Source organism: Rana temporaria, chromosome 1 (assembly GCF_905171775.1).
Source record: "Rana temporaria chromosome 1, aRanTem1.1, whole genome shotgun sequence".
Classification (NCBI taxonomy): domain Eukaryota; kingdom Metazoa; phylum Chordata; class Amphibia; order Anura; family Ranidae; genus Rana; species Rana temporaria.
The window spans coordinates 169,422,035-169,445,005 of record NC_053489.1 but is presented as its reverse complement, the minus strand read 5'-3'; the positions used below and the strand labels follow the sequence as shown (position 1 = coordinate 169,445,005).

Sequence of the window (22,971 nt, the reverse complement as noted above, 5' to 3'; positions counted from 1 at the left end):
ATTGCAATTTTTTTTTACCAAAATATGTAGAAGAATACATATCGGCCTAAACTGAGGAAAAAGGTATTTAAAAAAAAAAATTGGGATATTTACTGAAAAATATTGTGTTTTTTTTTTTTTTTTTTTAAATTGACACTCTTTTTTTTTGTTTATAGCGCAAAAAATAAAAACCGCAGAAGTGACCAAATACCACCAAAAGAAAGCTCTATTTGTGGGGAAGAAACAACATCAATTTTGTTTGGGTCGTAGGACCGCGCAACTGTCAGTTAAACAGTGCCGTATCGCAAAAAATGGCCCGGTCATTGGGCAGCCAAATCTTCCGGGGCTGAAGTGGTTAAAGGTTAAAAAAAAGGAAAAAAACTCCAATAAAAACACACATCCCCCTACTTTTTCTGAGAGATAGCAGACATAGCGGCATCTCTACAACACACCTTATAAATTCGGAATTGACTCGTACAGTGTACGGTATGCCAGCCCTCAAAATTTAGTGTGGGCTGCCTGGGGGCGAGCGAGGAGAGGAGCCGCCACCGCCTGGTTGTTCAAAAGCGCGGGGAACATAACAGCTTTCAATTCAAATATGTGTTCCCCGCTGCTAGCCGCCATATACAGCCCCCCCTTGTCCGGGCACTTTGATAGACAGATCACCCATCCCAGGATTGGACGGGTGATCTGTCTATCAAAGTTTCCCGGACAGGGGGGGGGGGGCTGTATATGACGGCTCGCGGCGGGGAACACAGTTATTGAATTGAAAGCTGTTATGTTCCCCACGCTTTGAAAAAACAGGCGGCAGCGGCTCCACTCCCTTACCCAGTACAGGAAGGCTGCAATGTGGGGGGGAACTCCTGGCTGCAATGTGGGGGGGAACTCCTGGCTGCAATGTGGGGGGGGGGACTCCTGGCTGCAGTGTGGGGGGGGGAACTCCTGGCTGCAATGTGGGGGGGGGACTCCTGGCTGCAATGTGGGGGGGAACTCCTGGCTGCAATGTGGGGGGGGGACTCCTGGCTGCAATGTGGGGGGGGGACTCCTGGCTGCAATGTGGGGGGGGGGACTCCTGGCTGCAATGTGGGGGGGAACTCCTGGCTGCAATGTGGGGGGGGGACTCCTGACTGCAATGTGGGGGGGGGGACTCCTGACTGCAATGTGGGGGGGGAACTCCTGGCTGCAATGTGAGGGGGAACTCCTTTCTGCATTGGGGACATTTTGCTGCACTGGGGACACTTTTCTGCACTGGGGACACATGTTGCATTGGTAGACATGGGCAGGCTGCATTTTTGGGCACGGATAAAGCTTTTGTTAATATTTATTTTTATAACTTAATTCTGCATAAAACATTTAAGTGTCATTTCATGAGATTTATGAGGGCGTTTCTAGGGGCGGGATTAGGGGGTGGGACATGGTAGGGGTTGAGCGGGGCAACTGGTGGCGAGTACGCCTTGAGGCCTGGCTAGTAGCTCAGGACTTGAAATTTTGAGCCCTGTGGTATACGTTATCAAAGTTCATTCATCAAGTCCAATGTGACAAGTAAAGAAGAAGCCTATAGCCCAGAAGACTGTACTGACGCAGTGTTACAGTGTTATAAAAAACATTGCAACAGAGCAAAACAGAACAGAGTTGTTTAATGATATAGATGGTGTATCATAATAGTAAAGTCACCAAAACACATTTTAACCCCCACAATGCTGGTCTTCAAAGAAGGTTGCAATATGTCCAACTCTGTATTACATGCTATAGTTATTTCTTTTTTTCTTTTTTAGTTATCATGTCCAGAATGTTGGATGGTCATCTCTGAAGAGGTTCTGCTACTTTGTCCCTGAATGCAAACTACAGTCTCACCTACTTGAAGACCACTCATGTTTTCTAATTCTACGAGCAAGAATTTCACCTACTGCTTCCCTTTTACTATAGACAGTACACCTTAATGTATTGTTTTAAGGTCCTGAGGACAATGCAGAGAAGACACAGCAGCCTGACAGATAACCCTCCTCCGGAAAGGTAACTGCTCACTGTTGCTCATTTCTGGTAACACATTTTTCTGCCGGTTTGCCTTGACATAGTTGACACTAAAGCAGTGGACATTTCTTTCCTGCAACCATGGGTTCCCCAAAAAGACTTGCAGCTGTAATTGCAGTGAAAGGAGGTTCTACAAAGTATTGATTCCAAATGAATACAAATTCACACCACACTTTACACATATGTATTTGAAATCCATTTGTCATTTTCCTACCACTTCACAATTATGTGCCATTTTGTGTTGGTCTATCACATAACATCCCAATAAAATACATTGACGTTTTTGGTTGTAAAATTACAAAATGTGTAAAATTTCAAGGGGTATGAATACTTTTTCAAGTCAGTGTATATAATATTGTAGCTGATTTTGTAACTCAAGTACAGTGTTAAATGCACTGCCAGCACACAAGGTACCGAGTGCATTTTATTATTATATATCAATAATATCAGTTAGGGAATTTTTTGCTGCTTTAAGTATAGGAATAATTTGTAACATATGGGTTTTAGACTTATTGTCAGAAGATCTTCACAATAGTACAGATATTCCTGCTGGTTACATCAATACCAATGTCAAATGAATTTATGATTAGTTGTCTTTAAAAAATTTTTTTAACTGATTACCGTATTTATTGGGGTATAGCGCGCTCCCGCGTATAGCGCGCACCCCTAAAGTTGCCCCGAAATTCCTGTGAAAAAAAGATTTTTGTACTTACAGTTTTGGTGTCTTGCACGGCGTCCATCGGCGGCCTCGTTGGGTCCGGCGTCCGTCTGTGGCTTCGGGTGTCCTCTTCGTCGGGTCCGGCGTCCTCCTCGCTCGTTTCCCGCGCCGAGTTTAAATACTGCGCCGGCATATACCGAGCGCAGTACACTCGCGTATAGTCGGCAATGCTCGCGCTGACGTCCTGGACGTACAGGACGTGAGCGCGAGTGTAGCCGAGACTGCCCGACTATACACGAGTGTACTGCGCTCAGTATATGTCAGCGCAGTATTCAAACTCGGCGTGGGTATCGGCGTATATCGCGCATCCACGATTTTGCCCTGATTTTCAGGGCAAAATAGTGCGCGGTATACGCCGATAAATACGGTACATTGAGTTTTTTTTCACTAAAGACAGTATAGTGCTGTATGCTTTTTAATATACTAAGAGCAATAGTGATTGTGCGGATCATCTTTCATTATTTTATTTTAGAGGTGATTTTCTATTTTTTATTGAATTTAATGTTTGCTTTTATTTTTTTATAGTCAGAATCATTGTATAACTGGACTATAGTTTTAGAACAGATACAGTTCCTTCACTAAAGTTTTCGTTTTAAGCTACTTCTGTTTCCTGACCCCAAAGAAGAAAAAGATTTGAGTCCCCGAAATGTATTGGCCTTTTGATTACTGTTTGGTGTAAATTTACTGAACTGAATCCTGTTTTGTGGCACTCTCTAATCTCACTTTTAGTTTCTTCAGTAGGGACAACTACACAACAATGGCTAACTATAGAACAAAGAGAGATATGACCACAATAGCTAGCAAAATATATAAGCCATTTGTGTCTATGTATGTACTGTTGGGATATGTGTTGAGCAACGGTAATATATGCATTAGTTTACAAGCTTATTAACATTATACCCTGTTTCTGTTTCATTCTATAATTATGTAGGAGTCGAAGTCAAAACTTGAGCTCTGACACCAGTATGGAAGATGGTGTGTTTAATGGATTAAAGCAGGACCCAACATCATCTCAGCATCTCTTCTCAAGTCTAGCTGGTCTTCAGCCTGGGCCAATCACAGTGCAGTCTGGTTTAGTACTGGGATCCTCAGCAGGAGGGGGTGAGGTATTTATACAAATGTCTCCACCACTCAGAGAGGAAGCAAGTGGTCGCTCTGAAACCAGCAACTTCACTCATCATCATCACCACCATCCTCATCACCGACAGCAGCCACAACCGCCGGCTCATCACCAGCAGCATCACTTCCAACATTCACATTCCCGGTCATCACTGCTGCATGCAGCTACTGGGGAACGTCACCGAGAGGAGAACAGTGAGGAACCAGGCACGCCAGCACCAGCCTTGTCTGAACTTAGGGCCATTGTCTCATGGTTACAGAAAGGGCTTCCTTTCATCCTTATCCTACTAGCCAAAGTCTGCTTTCAACATAAGCTTGGTAAGTGTACTACTGATATGTTGTAACACAAAAGTATGTCCAATCATGTTTTTAACCACTTCCCGACTGCCTCATGTAGATATACGTTGGCAGAATGGCACGGACAGGCACATCAACGTACCTGTACGTGCCTGCCTAGACGGGGGTCCGATCAGGACCCGTACATGCGGCGGTTCTCGTGGCTTCAGGAGCGATCCGGGACGAGGGCGTGGCTATTCGTTTCTAGCCGCCCCCTCGCGATCGCTCCCCGGAGCTGAAGAACGGGGAGAGCCGTATGTAAACACGGCTTCCCCGTGCTTCACTGTGGCGGCGTATCGATCGAGTCATCCCTTATATAAGGGAGACTCGATCGATGACGTCAGTCCTACAGCCCCACCCCCCCTACAGTAGTAAACACACACAAAGTGAACACTAACTCCTACAGCGCCCCCTGTGGTTAATTTCCAAACTGCAACTGTCATTTTCACAATAAACAATGCAATTTAAATGCATTTTTTGCTGTGAAAATGACAGTGGTCCCAAAAATGTGTCAAAATTGTCCGAAGTGTCCACCATAATGTCGCAGTCACGAAAAAAATCGCTGATCGCCGCCATTAGTAGTAAAAAATAATAAAAATGCAATAAAACTATCCCCTATTTTGTAAACGCTATAAATTTTGCGCAAACCAATCGATAAACGCTTATTGCGATTTTTTTTTTTTTACCAAAAATAGGTAGAAGAATACGTATCGGCCTAAACTGAGGAAAAAAACATTTTTAGATATGTTTTTGGGGGATATTTATTATAGCAAAAAGTAAAAAATATTTCATTTTTTTCAAAATTGTCGCTCTATTTTTGTTTATAGCGCAAAAAAATAAAAACCGCAGAGGTGATCAAATACCACCAAAAGAAAGCTCTATTTGTGGGGAAAAAAGGACGCCAATTTTGTTTGGGAGCCACGTCGCACGACTTCGCAATTGTCTGTTAAAGCGACGCAGTGCCGAATTATAAAAACCCCTTGGGTCATTTAGCTGCATATTGGTCCGGTTCTTAAGTGGTTAAGGCTCATGACGAGGGCCATTTCAGAGGCCATCCAAGCCTTGCCTGCATTGGGCTGAGAAATAAACACTCCATGGCATTATACAAAATGAAGCACAGTGCAAGGAGGACTTAATTGGCCTTTTAACCACTTAAGCCCCGGATCATATTGCTGCCTAAAGACCCAAGGGGTTTTTACAGTTCGGGACTGCGTCGCTTTAACAGACAATTGCGCGGTCGTGCGACGTGGCTCCCAAACAAAATTGGCGTCCTTTTTTCCCCACAAATAGAGCTTTCTTTTGGTGGTATTTGATCACCTCTGCGGTTGTAATTTTTTGCGCTATAAACCAAAATAGAGCGACAATTTTGAAAAAAATGCAATATTTTTGACTTTTTGCTGTAATAAATATCCCCCAAAAACATATATAATTTTTTTTTTTCCCTCAGTTTAGGCCGATACATATTCTTCTACCTATTTTTGGTAAAAAAAAAACGCAATAATCGTTTATCGGTTGGTTTGCGCAAAATTGATAGCGTTTACAAAATAGGGGATAGTTTTTTTGCATTTTTTTTTTTTATTTTTTTTTACTACTAATGGCGGCGATCAGCGATTTTTTTCGTGACTGCGACATTATGGCGGACACTTCGGACAATTTTGACACATTTTTGGGACCATTGTCATTTTCACAGCAAAAAATGCATTTAAATTGCATTCTTTATTGTGAAAATGACAGTTGCAGTTTGGGAGTTAAACACAGGGGGCGCTGTAACATTTAGGGATCACCTAGTGTGTGTTTACTAGTGTAGGGGGGTGTGGCTGTAGGATTGACAACATCGATCGAGTCTCCCCTATAAAGGGATCACTCGATCGATGCTCCGCCACAGTGAAGCACGGGGAAGCCCTCCCCGTTCTTAAGCTCCGTGGAGCGATCGCGACGGAGCGGCTAAAAACAAATAGCCGCGCCGTCGTCCCGGATCGCTCCCCGAGCGGACCCGACCTCCGCATGTACCGGGGGGGGGGGTCCTGATCGGACCCCCCACCCACGTCTAGCAGAGGACGTACAGGTACGTACATGTGCCTGTCCGTGCCATTCTGCTGACGTATATGTACATGAGGTCGGGAAGTGGTTAAAGACCATTTACACAGCCATTGATGTTTGTCACAATGCACATTTTTCTACTGTTTTGTGAAATTTAAACCTAAAAAAAATTACTGAAGCAAATATATAGTGTACAATTACTAACATTCTTCTAACAAAAACCTACATTGCCGGGCTCCCTATTTTTTGCATAATCAAATTTTATTGAAATTTGAACCTGCTTTTTTTTTTTTTTTTATAATTCTTGCTACTAATGCAAGTAGCATTACTACAAAATGCTGTTTCATTTTTATACAAACTAACTTAAAGGGGTTGTAAACCCTCAAGGTTTTTCACCTTAACACATTCTATGCATTAAGGTGAAAAACCTCCTTTGATGCAACTGCCCCCCCAGAGCCTCCCTTGTACTTACCTGAACCTGGTCTTTTCAGTGACAGGGACGAGCACACCAGCTCCAGCCGGTGGCTCGGGTTCTGATTGGATAGATTGATGGCAGCGCAGCAATTGGCTTCCGCTGCTGTCAATTAAATCCAATGACGTGGGGGGCGGGGCCGAGTCCCGCTGTCTGTGTCAATAGACGCACAGGATCTGCAATGGGGCGCTCGAGAATAGAACTTAATTACATGATTCAGATAGCAGACTATATGGAAAGAAAACCTACAGCTGGGAAATTATTATTTGATCCACTCGCCAAGAAATGAAGGGTCTATATTTTTTTATCATAGGTGTATTTTAAATGATAGAGACAGAATATTGACCAAAAGTCCAGAAAAAACATATGATACAAATGTTATAAATTCAATAGCAGGTCAGTAAGTAAAATACGTATTTGATCCCCAAGCAAAACATGACTTTTTACTTGGTGGAGAAACCCTTGTTGGCAAGCACAGAGGTAAGACGTTTCTTGTAGTTGGTTACCAGGTTTGCACACATCTCAGGAGGGATTTTTGTCCACTCTTCTTTACAGATCTTCTATAAATCCTTAAGGTTTCTTGGCTGTCGCTTGGCAACTGTCACGGAAGCATGAATCAGACGTACAACAGATAAATGAAATAGGAAGGCTTTATTGAAAACCAAACAGCAAGGTAAAAGTCCAAACGGATGATCAAACAGTGCAGAGTCTTCCACCGGAACCAGGGATCAGGAGCCAGAAGGATAGTCCGAACGAAGCCAGGGATCAGGAGCCAGAAGGGTAGTCTGAACGAAGGCAGGGATCGGGAGCCAGAAGGATAGTCCGTGGAAGCTGGGTCGGTAACCAAAAGCAGCAGCACAATCTCAGGAGCATGTGAATACAAGAGGACCAAGCAGGGAAATGAAGCAACATACCTCCTATATATATGCAAGGCATCCAGCTCCTCCCAGTGGGAAGGAGGAGCCGCAGGGTGTGGTAAGTTATAAGAAGCCCAGAAACCAATATGGCCGCCAGCACATGTCAGATGAAAGAAGCCAGCAAGAGGTAAGACCATGACAGTACTTCCCCCTCAAGGGCCCCTCCTCCGCGGCGCAAAAACGGTTTCTGAGGGAAGCGCGCGTGGAAGGCTCGGAGCAAGGCAGGAGCATGGACATCTGCGGAGGGAACCCAGGAACGCTCCTCTGGACCATAACCACGCCAGTGGACCAAAAACTGCACCCGACCACAGACCAAGCGTGAGTCCAGGATATTGCTCACCTCATACTCCTCATGATCGCCCACCTGGACCAGACGAGGCCGAGGAACCGAGGAGGTGAAGCGATTGCACACCAGTGGTTTCAACAGGGAAACGTGAAACACATTGGAGACCCGCATGCCAGGTGGGAGCGCAAGGGCATAGGCAACCGGGTTCACCCTGCGAAGCACTCGGAAGGGACCAACAAAGCGAGGAGCCAGTTTAGGAGTGGGCACTCGAAGGTTGAGGTTGCGAGTGGACAACCATACACTGTCTCCGACCTGGTAGGAAGGAGCAGGCGCCCGTCTGCGATCAGCCTGGAGTTTCTGGCGCTGCGCAGAGACCTCAAGGGACCTCTGGATCTGTACCCAAGAAGCACGTAGAGCGGAAAGGTGATCCTCCACAGCCGGAATATCTTGGGGAGAGAATGATTCCGGTAACACGGCAGGTTGGAACCCATAATTGGCCATGAAGGGAGACGTCCCAGAGGAAGAGTTAACCGCCGTGTTCCTGGCAAACTCAGCCCATGGCAAAAGGTCAACCCAATTGTCTTGATGATCGGAGACATAGCAACGAAGAAATTGCTCCAGGGCCTGATTGGACCGTTCTGCGGCCCCATTGGACTGAGGGTGGTAGGCCGAGGAGAAGGAGAGCAGAATCCCCAACTGGGAACAAAAGGCGCGCCAGAACCTGGACACAAACTGACTTCCCCGATCTGACACTATCACCTTGGGCAAACCGTGCAACCGGAAGACCTCCCTGGCGAAAACCGTGGCCAACTCTTGTGCAGAGGGTAATTTCTTGAGAGGAACACAGTGGCACATTTTGGAAAACCGATCCACAATCATGAGGATGACCGTATGGCCTCGGGATGCAGGAAGGTCCACAATGAAGTCCATCCCGAGGTGTGACCATGGGCGATCCCCAGTGGCAATGCGATGTAGGAGACCCAACGGAAGGTGCCGAGGGGACTTACTCTGGGCACAAACAGAGCATGCTGCTACATATGCGGCAATGTCAGCACGTAGAGAAGGCCACCAGAACAAACGTGAAACAGCCCAGGACAGCTGATTCTTACCAGGATGCCCCGCGGTCTTGGAGTTATGGTAGGTACGCAACAACCGAGTGCGCAACTCCTCAGGCACGAAACATCTGCCGTCGGGCCTCCCAGAGGGAGCACCAGATTGGGCCGCCAAAATCTGCTCTCCAAGGGGAGAGGTCAGGCTGGTGCGAATGGCGGCCAGGATCTGATTAGGAGGTATGACCGAAGTCGGTCTCGATTCCTCCCTGGACAGCTCGGAGTATTGACGTGATAAGGCATCCGCCCTGACGTTCTTGGAACCAGGTAGATAGGAGACCACATAATTAAAACGTGACAGGAACAGAGCCCATCTGGCCTGACGGGGTGTCAATCTCTTGGCCTCAGAAAGGTAAGTCAGATTCTTGTGGTCCGTTAGGATGAGAACCGGAACCAGCGAACCCTCGAGCAAGTGCCTCCACTCTTTGAGAGCCTGCACGATGGCCAACAACTCTCTGTCACCAATCTGGTAGTTGCACTCCGCGGGAGACAGTTTCCGGGAGTAAAACCCACAGGGAAGCAGAGGACCTTCTGCTGTCCGACGCTGAGACAGAAGGGCGCCTACTCCCGTCTCAGACGCATCCACCTCGAGAACAAAGGGCAACCCAGGGTTGGGATGAGACAGTATTGGAGCCGACACAAAGGCAGATTTTAGAGCCTCAAAAGCCCGGATGGCCTCGGCCGGCCAGACCTGGGAATTATTGCCCTTCCTGGTCAGATCCGTGAGAGGTTTGGCCAGCATGGAGAAGTCCCTGATGAACTTCCGATAATAATTGGCGAAGCCCAAAAAGCGCTGCAGGGAACGAAGACCACTGGGCTGGGGCCACTTTAAGACTGCCGAAACCTTCTCAGGGTCCATAGAGAACCCCTCCGCGGAAATGATGTAACCTAAGAAGGTTACCTGGGACCGGTGAAATTCGCATTTCTCAAGCTTACCGAAAAGCTTGTTCTCTCGTAACCGTTGCAACACTCGCTTGACATCCAGAATGTGGGCCTCCATGGATCCAGAATATACCAAGATGTCATCCAAATAGACCACCACACACTGCTGCAACAGGTCACAGAAAACATCGTTGATGAATTCCTGAAAGACTGCGGGCGCATTGCACAACCCAAAAGGCATAACCAGGGATTCATAATGACCAGTCCTGGTGTTGAACGCGGTCTTCCACTCGTCACCAGCCTTGATCCTTACAAGGTTATATGCCGCCCTCAGATCGAGTTTGGTAAAGACTGTGGCCCCTTTCAGGCGATCAAACAACTCGGAAATCAACGGTATTGGGTATGCGTTCTTGATCGTGATGCGATTAATGCCCCTATAGTCGATGCAAGGCCTCAACTCTCCGCCCTTCTTTTTTACAAAGAAAAATCCAGCCCCTGCCGGGGACGAGGATTTGCGAATGTGCCCACGGGAAAGCGCCTCCTTCACATACTCCTCCATGGCCTCATTCTCCGCAACCGACAGTGGATAGACCCTGCCACGAGGAGGAACGGCACCAGGTTGTAAATCTATGGCACAATCGTATGGGCGGTGCGGAGGCAGGGCAACAGCGCACACCTTATCGAATACATCCCGGTACCCCTCGTATTCAGGAGGCAACACAGAGTCCAAGGAGGTACACAACAACTTGACAGGCCCATGGATGCAACTAGCCCCACACTGTGGTGACCACGAGAGGATCTCGGCCGATCTCCAATCGAAAGTCAGATTATGCTTCTGGAGCCAGGGGTACCCCAAGATCACCGAGTAGTGTGGAGACAAAATGACCTGAAGGCAGGCCGACTCCCTGTGAACGGCCCCAATGGCTATCCCCACCGGAAGGGTCTCATGAGTCACGTGCGACGACTGGAGGGGTCTGCCGTCTATCGCCTCGAGAACCAGCGGGGAAACATGCATCGGCCCTCGCGTCTCCGGAGTGCCCTCTCCCCCTCGGACAGGCGAGCAAACCCCAGCTGCATGGGTTCACCCCCAGACAAGTCAACCCCAGGAGGCGTGGGAGGAGAGGGAGGCACGGGTGGGACAGCAAACGTAGGCGCCAATCTGTTAGGAGGCCTCCGCAGGCCTCCGCAGACTCTCCTTAAAGGAAGGTCTCTCCCTGAGTCTGGTGTCAATCAATATCAGGAAAGAAATAAGAGCCTCAAGCTCCACTGGTAGGTCCTTAGCCGCAACCTCATCCTTCAAGGCATCCGAGAGACCATGGAAGAAGGCAGCGACCAGAGCCTCATTATTCCAGCCCACCTCTGCTGCCAGGGCACGAAACTCAATGGCGTATTCGGCTACCGATCGTGAACCCTGTCTGGCGGACATAAGGAGCTTTGCAGCAGAGGCAGAGCGAGCCGGTACATCGAACACCTTCCGAAGAGAAGCAACAAAACCGGAAAACTCGGCAACCACCGGATTGTTGTTCTCCCATAAGGGGCTTGCCCAGGCCAAGGCCTTGTCCGAGAGCAGCGAGATCAAGAAGCCCACCTTTGATCTCTCAGTGGGAAAGGCATGTGGCAGCAACTCGAAATAAATGCCCACTTGGTTGAGGAAACCTCGGCACTGAGTTGGCTCTCCCCCGAAGCGCTGCGGAAGGGGGGCAGAACCAGTCATACCCTGAAACACCGCAGGCGCAACAACAGGTGTCGGGGTAGACTCTGGCGCAACAACCGGAGCGGCAGTAGGAGCGGACCCAGGAGCGACAACCGGCCTATCGGCAATGGGAGCGAGATGAGCCGTGCGTGCATGCAGGGTTTGCAACGCCTGAGCGAACTGACCCAGCAGGTGATCCTGCTGATCCAATCTGGCAACCAGCATGGGTAGCGAAGGTGGCCCTGTACCGTCAGAATTCATGGCTTGGTCCTAATGTCACGGAAGCATGAATCAGACGTACAACAACAGATAAATGAAATAGGAAGGCTTTATTGAAAACCAAACAGCAAGGTAAAAGTCCAAACGGATGATCAAACAGTGCAGAGTCTTCCACCGGAACCAGGGATCAGGAGCCAGAAGGATAGTCCGAACGAAGCCAGGGATCAGGAGCCAGAAGGGTAGTCTGAACGAAGGCAGGGATCGGGAGCCAGAAGGATAGTCCGTGGAAGCTGGGTCGGTAACCAAAAGCAGCAGCACAATCTCAGGAGCATGTGAATACAAGAGGACCAAGCAGGGAAATGAAGCAACATACCTCCTATATATATGCAAGGCATCCAGCTCCTCCCAGTGGGAAGGAGGAGCCGCAGGGTGTGGTAAGTTATAAGAAGCCCAGAAACCAATATGGCCGCCAGCACATGTCAGATGAAAGAAGCCAGCAAGAGGTAAGACCATGACAGCAACTCGAAGTTTCTGCTCCCTCCATAAATTTTCTATAGGATTAAGGTCTGGGGACTGGTTGGCCACTCCATGACTTGAATGTGCTTCTTCTTGAGCCGCTCCTTTGTTGCCTTGGTATTTTTTGGGTCATTGTCATCAACGACCCATTTTCAGTGTTCTGGCTGAAGGAAGAAGGTTCTCGTCAAAGATTTTACAATACATGGATCCCATCCATTGGCCCCTCAGAGCAGCACAGTCGGCCTGTACCTTTAGCAGAGAAACAGCCCCAAGGCATCATGTTTCCACCTCTGTGTTTCACTGTAGGGATGGTGTTCTTGAGGGTCGTAGTCAGCATTTGTCTTCCTCCAAACATGTCTGTGATACATTTGCCTATGTCTCAGTTTACTGCTCCCTGCTAGCCAGGTTATTGATGTGCTAATGTCCCCTCACTATTTCTAAAGGTTAATTGATCTATTGTGTTGTGTGAAGGAGAGCTGGGTTTAAGTGGCTTGTGTTAATTATTCTGATTGCTTCATTGTGGTAATTATCTCTCTATATGCGGGGTCGAGCGGTCTGGTTGATGTATTCAGTACAGCTAGTGCTCAGCGTCATTGATGTCATTGTCTAAAGAAAATGTGTTTCAGCATCGGCCCCGTCGTGTCTACCTACTCATCTGTATGGAAGCCCCAGTGTGAGGGGGGCGGAGATTTGTCATTGTAACAGTTTTGGAAATGACATATAAGCTGTGTGTTATAACATTAAAGTCTGTGTTGTTCAAGCAGTAAGCTTGTCTCATGTGTGGCTTTCTGGGCGATTCCAGGGATATCCCTCCTCGTGGAATATTGGGGTGATTTTCGTTATGGGAAGAAGGGAACGTTGACGGGGATATCATACCGATACCGTCACAATGTCGAGTTGCGTTAATGCCAAAGAGCTCAATTTTGGTCTCATCTGATCACAGCACTTTCTCCCCATCCTTCTCTGAATCGTTTAGATGTTCATTGGCAAACTTTAGATGGGCCTGTAGATGTGCCTTTTTAAAGAGGGGGACCTTGCGTGCGCTGCACGATTTCAATCCATGATGGCGTATTGTGTTACCAATGGTTTGTTTGGTGACTGTGGTCCCAACTGCCTTGAAATTATTCACAGGCTGCCCCTTTGTAGTTCTGAGATGATCCCTCACTTTTCTCATGATCATCTTTACCCCATGAAGTGAACTTTTGCATTGTGCTCCAGACCAAGTGGGAGTGATGGGTATTTTGTATTTTATCCATTTGCAAGGTTTGGCTCCAACAGTTGTCTCCTTCTCTCCAAGCTTCTTGCTGATGGTCTTGTAGCCCATTGCAGCCTTGTGCAGGTCTACAATCTTGTCCCTGATGTCCTTTGACAGTCGCTCTTTGGTTTTGCCCCTGATGGTTAGTTTGAATGGAAGAAAGAAATTCTGTGGATTGGTGTCTTATATACAATTTTTCATTCGGATCACCTTCTTAAATTGAGAGGACTAGTCTGTGTACCACATGAGCACATACTGTAGCCAGTCTGTGGGAGACAGAATTATTGTTGGTGAGTAGAGGATCAAATACTTATTTTACTCACTAAACTGCAACTCAATTTATAACATCATGTGTTTTTCTGGATTTTTGGTTGATATTCTGTGTCGTCATTTAACCTCTTGGGGACCGCCGCACGACGATATACGTCGATAAAATGGCACGGCTGGGCACAAGGGCGTACACGTCCCCTTTAAGATCCCATCCATGGGTCGTGAGATCGCGACCCGGTCCTCTTCTCCGTGATCGTCCCCGCGGGAACAGCAGACCCAATCGCCGCTGGTGTCCCGCGATCGGGTCACAAAGAGGAAGAACGGGGAGAGGTAGATGTAAACAAACCTCTCCCCGTGCTTCCTAGTGAGCCTGTCACTGATCGTCTGTTCCCTGTTATATTAGGGCACACTTAACCCCTACAGCGCCCCCTCCTGCTTAACCTCTTCACTGCCAGTGTCATTTTTACAGTAACAGTGCATTTTTATAGCACTGTTCGCTGTAAAAATGACAATGGTCCCAAAATAGTGTCAAAAGTGTCTGATGTGTCCGCCATAATGTCACAGTCACGATAAAAATCGCTGATCGCCGCCATTACTAGAAAACAAAAATTATTAAAAAAATGCAATAAAACTATCCCCTATTTGGTATACGCTATAAAAACCAATCAAAACCAAATTTTTTTTTTTTTTTTTTTTTTACCAAAAATATGTAGAAGAATACATATCGGCCTAAACTGAGGGAAAAACATGTTTTTATATATTTTTGGGGATATTTATTATAGCAAAAATGTATTTTTGTTTATAGAGCAAAAAATAAAAAACGCAGAGGTGCTCAAATACCACAAAAAGAAAGCTCTATTTGTGGGAAAAAAGGACGCCAGTTTTGTTTGGGAGCCACATCGCACGACCGCGCAATTGTCAGTTAAAGCGAAGTAGTGCCGAATTGCAAAACGTGGCCTGGTCTTTAAGCTGCATAATGGTCTGGGGCTTAAGTGGTTAAAATACGCCTATGATAAAAAAATGATAGACCCTTCATTTCTTTGGGCAAATTTACAAAATCTGCAGGGGATCAAATACCGTAAGTATTTTCCCTACTGTATATGTTATTTTTTCAATAAAGTCTGTAAGAGTAACTGTTTATGTTGCCCATGTCCAGTACTTTGTACATTATTTTTTTGCTTGCTATAGGCAACGCAGAGAGTTCTGTCAGACATCTGAGGCCCTGTAAAATTTTCCATAGTAAATAGTGTGTTACTGGTCAGCCATCTTCCTACTTAATAATTAGCTAACATGGGCAATTGAATCTAGGTTTTAGGAACCAGTATCCACTCTTTAAAGTGAACAAAACAAAATAGCAACCACCCTTACCTATAACTAGTCTTTGCAGAAAGGTGCACATGGAAAGGAAATGCGCATCACAAACAAGCAAAAGATTTCCCGGTACACTTACCAGCCAGTCTGCAAAACAACCAAAACTGCCCTGCCTAACAGTTTGCATTAAAAACAGGGGGCTTTGTTTGCACACATTTGCAAATACATGCAAAGTGACTCTCTTGTCACATGAACTGTGAACAAAAAAAATAAAAAAAAGCTGCTGACAAGTAAAGTACTGCAGAAGGTTTTGGTGGCTCTGCAATGCCCATATGCCGGGCTGTTCTGATCAGGAAAAGCTTCAAAACCCCCTGGGAAGGTCAAAGCTTGCCTGTCTCCTGCCTCCCAAACATTTCTCAGAGCCATTAAGACCGTCCATCATAATGGTGGGTCAGTAGGAATATATGGGGGAGGGTAAGGAGAATGTGGGCACCCCCCAGAAAGTGTAGGAGCTGGTGTGGCAGTCGAGCATATAGGTGGCACTTTATATCTACCAGTATATATTTTATTTTTTTATTTTTTTTAGTTAAAGCCACTAGGTCATATACAGAAAGCAGGACACACTTAAAAGCATTAGTGATGGCTACAATGCCACAGAAAAGTAGCAGCGTTTTGGCACATTGACTGCTTGGCTAAAGATATGCCCAACTCTAAATTAAAATCTATTGATATTTTACCTAACTAACTTCTGTAATAATGTAACCCTCCAGGCATAGCTGTTTGCATCGGAATGGCCAGTACTTTTGCCTATGCTAATTCTTCTGTCAAACACCAGGTGTCCCTAAAGGTAAGGAAATCATCTAACCAACACGGTCTAATAAAGGGAATATTGTACCTTAACTTTGAATGCTTGAGCCCCTGGAAATCTTGTACTGAGATCTTTTTTGATATGGTTCCTATTTACATATATGATAACCTATTTAAATACAGGAGTAAATATAATTAAGCACAATTCTGTTTATATGGAGAATTTCTAGTACAGCATAGATTCGGAGTGGCCACATACAGCCTGTTATTTGCAAGTGATGTAATTGATTTAATCATTGCCTGCAGTGATCAAATCGTTTAGGTTTCGTTACTGGGTGGTAACTGGCATTTGTAAGTATCAGAACTGTATAGGCCAAGTCGGGAAGTAAATAAACAGTAGTACAATGGTCAGAATGAGCACAGCAGATCTGTCACCATCTGTAGTTCTCAGGGATAGGTGCTTCTTTGTGTGGCCACCCTATTTCCAATAACCGGCAGTACTTTTTTATTTACTTTACAGTAGGCATATGTGCAGGATAAATTTAAAGTAGTTCTAAAGGTAGAATGTTTTTTATGTTCATGCATTAAAATAAAAATCCTTCTGTGTGCAGCAGCCCAACTAAGGCTACTTTCACAATGTAAAGCACTGAGCATTAGAGCTAAAGCGCTGCAAGCGGGGCGGTTTTAAAACTGTGGGGAGGGGGAAGGGTAAAAACTCCAGGACCACATCAGCATTATGGTTGTCTTCAAATGGCCAGTTGTATCTAAGACTAGAAATCCAGAGCACACAACCCTTTAACATTTGATGCCAAGAGCCCCCCACCCTCCCCTACATCACAGTGCACCCCCTTACCTTGTGCTGCTGCCTAAAAGAAGTTGGGGGGAGGAGCTGGGGAGCATAAAGTGCATGGTCTGGAGGAATACCTGGAGGGCTAGAGTCAACTGCTGGAGTCTGCTGAATGCTATGACCAAAGGAGGCAAAGATGGGGGTTTGCTGCGACTGCACAGAGAGGCACAGCATATGTAGAAGGAGTTCTGCCCCCCTCTCTGCGGCCGACTGCTCAGACAAGGTGGGGGAAGAGATAAGGGGGGTACGACAGCTGCGGGAAAGGTGTGAGGGCTACATGAAATGGCCTGGAAGGCCAGATTTAGTCCGCAGGACTTGTGTTTGACACATGCATTAAAGTGATTGTAAAGGTAAATGTTTTGTTTTTAAATACCAAACATGTCTATACTTGCCTGCTCTGTGAAATGGAATTGCACAGAGCGACGGAAAACCTTCTCTTCTTGGGTCCCCTGCTGGCACTCCTGTCCCCTCCTCTCTGTCCAGAGCCCCCCATGGGAAGCCACTTCCGATGGGGGGGCTCGTGCAGGCTCGCTCCCACAAATAGCAGGACTTGGCCCCATTCCCTCCATACTGGCTTTGATTGACAGCACTGGGAGCCAAGGGCTCCCGGTGACCCAGCAAAGCTAGCAAGACCCAGAAGTGAGGGGAGAGAAGAGTTGCAGAAGTGCACAATTCTGAGTGAGGGCTCAGGTAACTATTGGAAAAGGGTGGGGGGGGGGATGCTGATACCTAAACATTTTATACCGTATTGCATGGAACGCATTAAGGTAAAAAATATGTAGGCTTTAGAACCACTTTAAGGTAAACAAAACGTTCTGCCTTTAGAACCACTTTAATTTCTGAAGCCTGTGTTAGTTTTTTTTAGTGTTTTGTGTCCACACTAAGGAAATCTATTCTCTGTACTGTATATATCCTGGTGTCTGTTGTCACCATGAAAGCGATGTCAAATTAAAAGTGTTAGAGCCGGTTCACACAGGGGCGACCTATCAGGCGACTCAGCCGCCTGACAAGTCGCGGTCCGCTATATTCAATGGAACGGTTCTAATAGGAACAACGCAAGTTGCTCCGACTTAGAAAAAGGTTCTTGTTTGACTTTGGGGGCAACTTGCATTGACTTCAATACAGAAGTAATTTTGCCTCTCAAGTCGTCTTGAGATCGCCTTGCAGAGTCGCCCCCAAAGTCGTGCTGCTGTGTGAATCGGCTTTTACAGATGTCACCAGAACAGTAAATCTTCCCAGTTTCTATGACAACTGACTGAAAGATGATTTCCTCTCACTTTGGGGAGATTTCCACTCACTTCCTCTGGTGTTTCCTGGACAAAAATAGATGGACAATTGCCCCATTGGAACACAAACAGAAAAAACTGACCAAAGGATTTGAAAATCTCTCCAAAAAAGTCAGTCAGTAACTGCTTTAAATGATGCATTATCTCTGTTTATGTTGTTGACAAATTGTATGAATTAATTTTAATTCTTTTAAAATTCTTTTTGATTTAAGGTACATGCCTGGCCAAGAAAAATCAGTACATTTCTGCAATATTTGCACATTCCCCTAGGTTTTATTTCTTTAAAAAGGCTACAAATACAAAAAAATACTCCTTGATCCTGCCAGAAATCCACTGTGCGCCTAAATTTCCTTTTGGGGCTCACAACCCAATGTGGCCTGGCACATATGAGAACAAGCCCTAAAAGTTAAAAATACATGGGGAGATGTGCAGGGCCATTTTACAGTATCATGGGCCCCTGGGCATAGTAATGCTCTGGGGCCCCTACAAGCCTGTCCCAATTTTTGCACACACTCATTTTGCCACCCCATTGGCTCCACCCCTTATCCCTGTCTATGTGTACGGTGGGCTAGGGTACCATACGATACGGACAGGCTAGGGTACCATACGATACGGATAGGCTAGGGTACCATACGATACGGACAGGCTAGGGTACCATACGATACGGACAGGCTAGGGTACCATACGATACGGACAGGCTAGGGTACCATACAATACGGACAGGCTAGGGTACCATACAGACAGGCTAGGTTACCATACGGACAGGCTAGGGCAGGGGTTGACAAATTTGCTTGGAATCTAGGAGCCAGCTAAAAAAGTTAGGAGCCAGAAATGCGCCCCGTCCCGCCAAGCTCGTGCGCAGAAGCGAACACATACCTGAGTAGCGCCCGTATATGTAAATGGTATTCAAACCACACATGTGAGGTATCGCCGCGATCGTTAGAGCGAGAGCAATAATTCTAGCTCTAGACTTCCTCTGTAACTCAAAACATGCAACCTGTATAATTTTTTAAACGTCGCCTATGGAGATTTTAAAGGGTAAAAGTTTGACGGTATTCCACGAGCGGACGCATTTTTGAATCGTGACATGTTGGGTATGAATTTACTCAGCGTAACATTATCTTTCACAATATAAAAAAAAAATTGGGCTAACTTTACTGTTGTCTTATTTTTTAATTACATTTTTTTTCCCCAAAAAAGTGAGCTTGTAAGACCGCTGCGCAAATACGTTGTGACAGAAAGTATTGCAACGATTGCAGTTTTATTCTCTAGGGTGTTAGGATAAAAAAATATATATAATGTTTGGGGGTTCTAATTAGAGGGAAGGAGATGGCAGTGAAAACAGTGAAAAAACACTTTAAGAACTGCTGTTTTACTTGTAATGCCAACGGCCACCACCAGATGGCGCCAGGTCACAGAAGTAAGCTTGGGCCTTCACAAGGCTGCAAAGCCGCGGCCATCGTGGGCCCGCCGCGATCGCGCACGGAGACACAGGATCCTGTGCCTCCGTGCGCCCCCACCTCCCCCGCCGTGCGATCGCAGCGGAGCAAAGCCGCGGCCTCAATTACCGGCGGGCGCCAGGTCACAATTTATTGTCGCAATTGCGACCGGGCGCCTGGATATTGTCGAGCCCTGGGCTAGGGTACTATACGGACAGGCTAGGGTACCATACGATACGGACAGGCTAGGGTACCATACGATACGGACAGGCTAGGGTACCATACCATACGGACAGGCTAGGGTACCATACGGACAGGCTAGGGTACCATACGGACAGGCTAGGGTACCATACGGACAGGCTAGGGTACCATACGGACAGGCTAGGGTACCATACAGACAGGCTAGGGTAATAAATGCACTTTTTTTTTTAACTGCAAAAATATCTGCATTTTTTTTTTTTTTTTTTTACACAGCTGAATTTGAACCTCCACACCTCAAATCCCCCCCCCCCCCCCAATCTGTTCTCTTCTGTACCCCCCTCTGTACCCCCTCCCCCACACACATATTAGTTCTCGTCTGCACCCCCCCAAATCTGTTCCCCTCTGTACCTCCCCCCGCACACCTGTTTCCCTCTGTATACAATAAAATTCAATGGAGGTGGTGACCTCACCTCGAGGAGAGCGGCGCTGCTGCCTGTCCTCCCACCACAGATCCCTGAGAGTTCAGAAAGAGGGAGGGGAAATTGCGGCAAGCCCGGACCTAACATGCAGGGCTTCCATCTCCTCTGCCCTGGGCTGCTTCCATGTATCATGCAGCACTTCTGGCCATGTTTCGGCTCTCTCCCCTCTTCTTCTCACTGCCGCTGCTAGGGCAGCATAATGCAGGCAGGCTGGGGAGCTCTGAAAAAGCAGACTGGCTGATTGTGGGATGGAGAGGTGGAAGCACTAGGCAAGGGGCTGTCCTCCTCCGCTTTGAATGGTGTGCAGGATTCGTGGCCGTGATGTCACTCGTTGCTAGACGCTAGGCGGCTGTAGCGACCAGTGGCCACTAAGGATGGACGCAGAGCCAGCGCTATGCCGGGGTTTGCTCTGTCAGTTTCATTCCGGGACAATGTAGTGTCCCGGAATGAAGGTGCCCAGGACTATCCTAGAAAATTGGAGCGATGAACCTGAAAATGATGGGGCCCCAATTGCGTTTGGGGTCCCTGGGCAGTGCCCAGGGGTGCCCGCTTGATAAGACTGCCCTGGAGATGTGCCTGTATTGTAGAGATGTACTGATTTATATTTTTGTATTTTGGCCAGTTATACACTTTAATAAATATCTGTAGCCATTGAGCCATTAATCAGTCATTTCACTAGTTATGTTTTTTTTATCTCTTCAGGAGAAGCGCTCTGTTGTCACAGTGTTTTGGATTATTGTATTCTTGATGGGGAACACATTTTACCTTCTATATAGCTTTCGCTCCCAACAACTGTATTTCAGGTGAATAATCCCCTTATCCCATCACTTGTAGCATTCCCAAATGAATTGCAGTGTTGCAATAGGATATACTGTGTGTGTGTGTGTGTGTGTGTGTGTGTGTGTGTGTGTGTGTGTGTGTGTGTGTGTATATCTATCAATCACACATTTTTATATTTATTTTTCTATAAACAATTTGGAAATCTGCTGCAAAAAATGACATCACATAGCATACATAATATGCTGGAAAGGAAACCGGGAAAATGGCTACATTTGAAATATGTATATATTTACTGTTTTGCATGTTAAAATATTTGTATGGTCAGCCACTGTTGTGGTTAACACACCTTTGCCATGATCCACAGCAAAGTAGGTGACACACTACGGCCCACACTGCAATCCAGTTATATTGAGTTTTTAAAAGTAGTGCATGCACTACTTTTTGGTGCGACCCAGTACAATTTTAGTCAATTCAATGAATGGGCTGAAAAACGCATTGCACTGAATCGCACAGGAATGCAGATTCTTGCGTAAACCGGCACTTATTTCCTGGTTCAGCATTGTAGCTTCCTACAGTATGTCACATTTTGGGCGTCCAGCCTGCTCTTTGGCCTGTAAATGAGTTACTGTCTATTGAGCTCCGGGGCTGACTGTCTATTTAATTTGAAACGCATAAGCATCCCATCTTTAAACTACAAAGAAAGGTTCAGGGGTGCAGGGGAAGTACATGGACTGTGTACTATACTTCAATCAATAATGTAGATTCCTTGTTTGTAGCTTGACATAAGCTGCTCGAATTTTTGCCATTCAGACTATGAGAGATGGAGGAAAAGCGTGGAAGGAGGAATATCCATTGCATTCAGATATCCGCAGCTGCTGAATAGTGGCTGCTTCTGATGGAATGCAGATTTTATTTAGCCAATAATTCTCCACCTGGTTCAGTTGTGGTGCTTGTATGACCAACTCAGCAGGAATCAACCAAAGTTTGAGTCATCTGATGATGCCATAGGGGGCCTATAAGGTAAATTCCTAAACTTGTGGATGATTCTCTATCCCATCATGTTTTGGCTTTTCCTCAAAACTTACCTGGGACAAACATATACTAGCTTATTCAGTAGGGCAATGTGCAACTACTGTACCTGTTAATGCACCAGAAATCATCTTTCACTGATCTCATTTCAGTGAACCAAAATCTGATTGGTCAGTATGGATTTCTAATGCACATTGTACTACTGAATATGTTTGTCACTGTATTTAGCCTAATCCATCTTGTTGCTCGTGTTAATGTGTAGTGTGAAGGTAATTTCAGGAAAACAATCCTCTCTGACTATAAAGATTAATGCAAAAAAACTAAAGCCAGTCATAGATGGTTCAAATCTCAGTTGATGCCTGCTGCACCGGCCAAGATTCAATCCATGGGTAGGCTAGTTTTACTGAAGTTGATTCATCAGTTGACTTCAGTACAACCAGCCTGTCTGTTTTTTTTCATGTTACCACTGTGGGTGGTTATATCATTGTGTTCTGTCATTATCATTGTGGTATATCACCGTGTTCTGCCGGCAGGGAAGGCTTACCACCAGCAGAATACAATAGCGCAGGGGGAAACATGCAATTTTCTTTTTTTCCACCCAAGGTGGAAGGAAATAAAATTGCACAATCTATTGGCTGCTTTAGTTTATTTGATATAGAACTGCTTATAATAAAGGAATATTAAATAAAATCTTGCGAGCAGCTAAGATTAAAGAACCAATTAGGAAACTGGTAACACACACACACAATATAAATGTTGAAAAAAACATATATAAATAAAATAAAACATCTGCGCTAAATAATGTTAATCTTGTAGAGATGGAGAATATTCACTGCACTTGGGTTCTAGGGAGCAGCTAGCATGAAATTGTTGGTGACGATAAAAACATAAAAGAAAAGGTAAATGCAGCGCTATAAATAAATCTAAAAAGTTCAAATGTGTCCGTAAAC

General features: G+C 46.0%; 1 protein-coding gene across 1 annotated transcript in view; it reads left to right on the top strand.

Annotated features, from left to right (window-relative positions):
* RNFT2 (ring finger protein, transmembrane 2) overlaps nt 1–22,971 on the top strand; it is a 94,029-nt gene that overhangs the window by 9,369 nt on the left and 61,689 nt on the right. Inside the window, exons 2-5 of the mRNA XM_040345973.1 lie at nt 1,755–1,992; nt 3,660–4,165; nt 15,924–16,000; nt 20,915–21,015. Of these exons, the coding sequence (XP_040201907.1) occupies nt 1,919–1,992; nt 3,660–4,165; nt 15,924–16,000; nt 20,915–21,015 (758 nt within the window). The 5' untranslated portion in view covers nt 1,755–1,918. The remainder of the gene's footprint in view (nt 1–1,754; nt 1,993–3,659; nt 4,166–15,923; nt 16,001–20,914; nt 21,016–22,971) is intronic.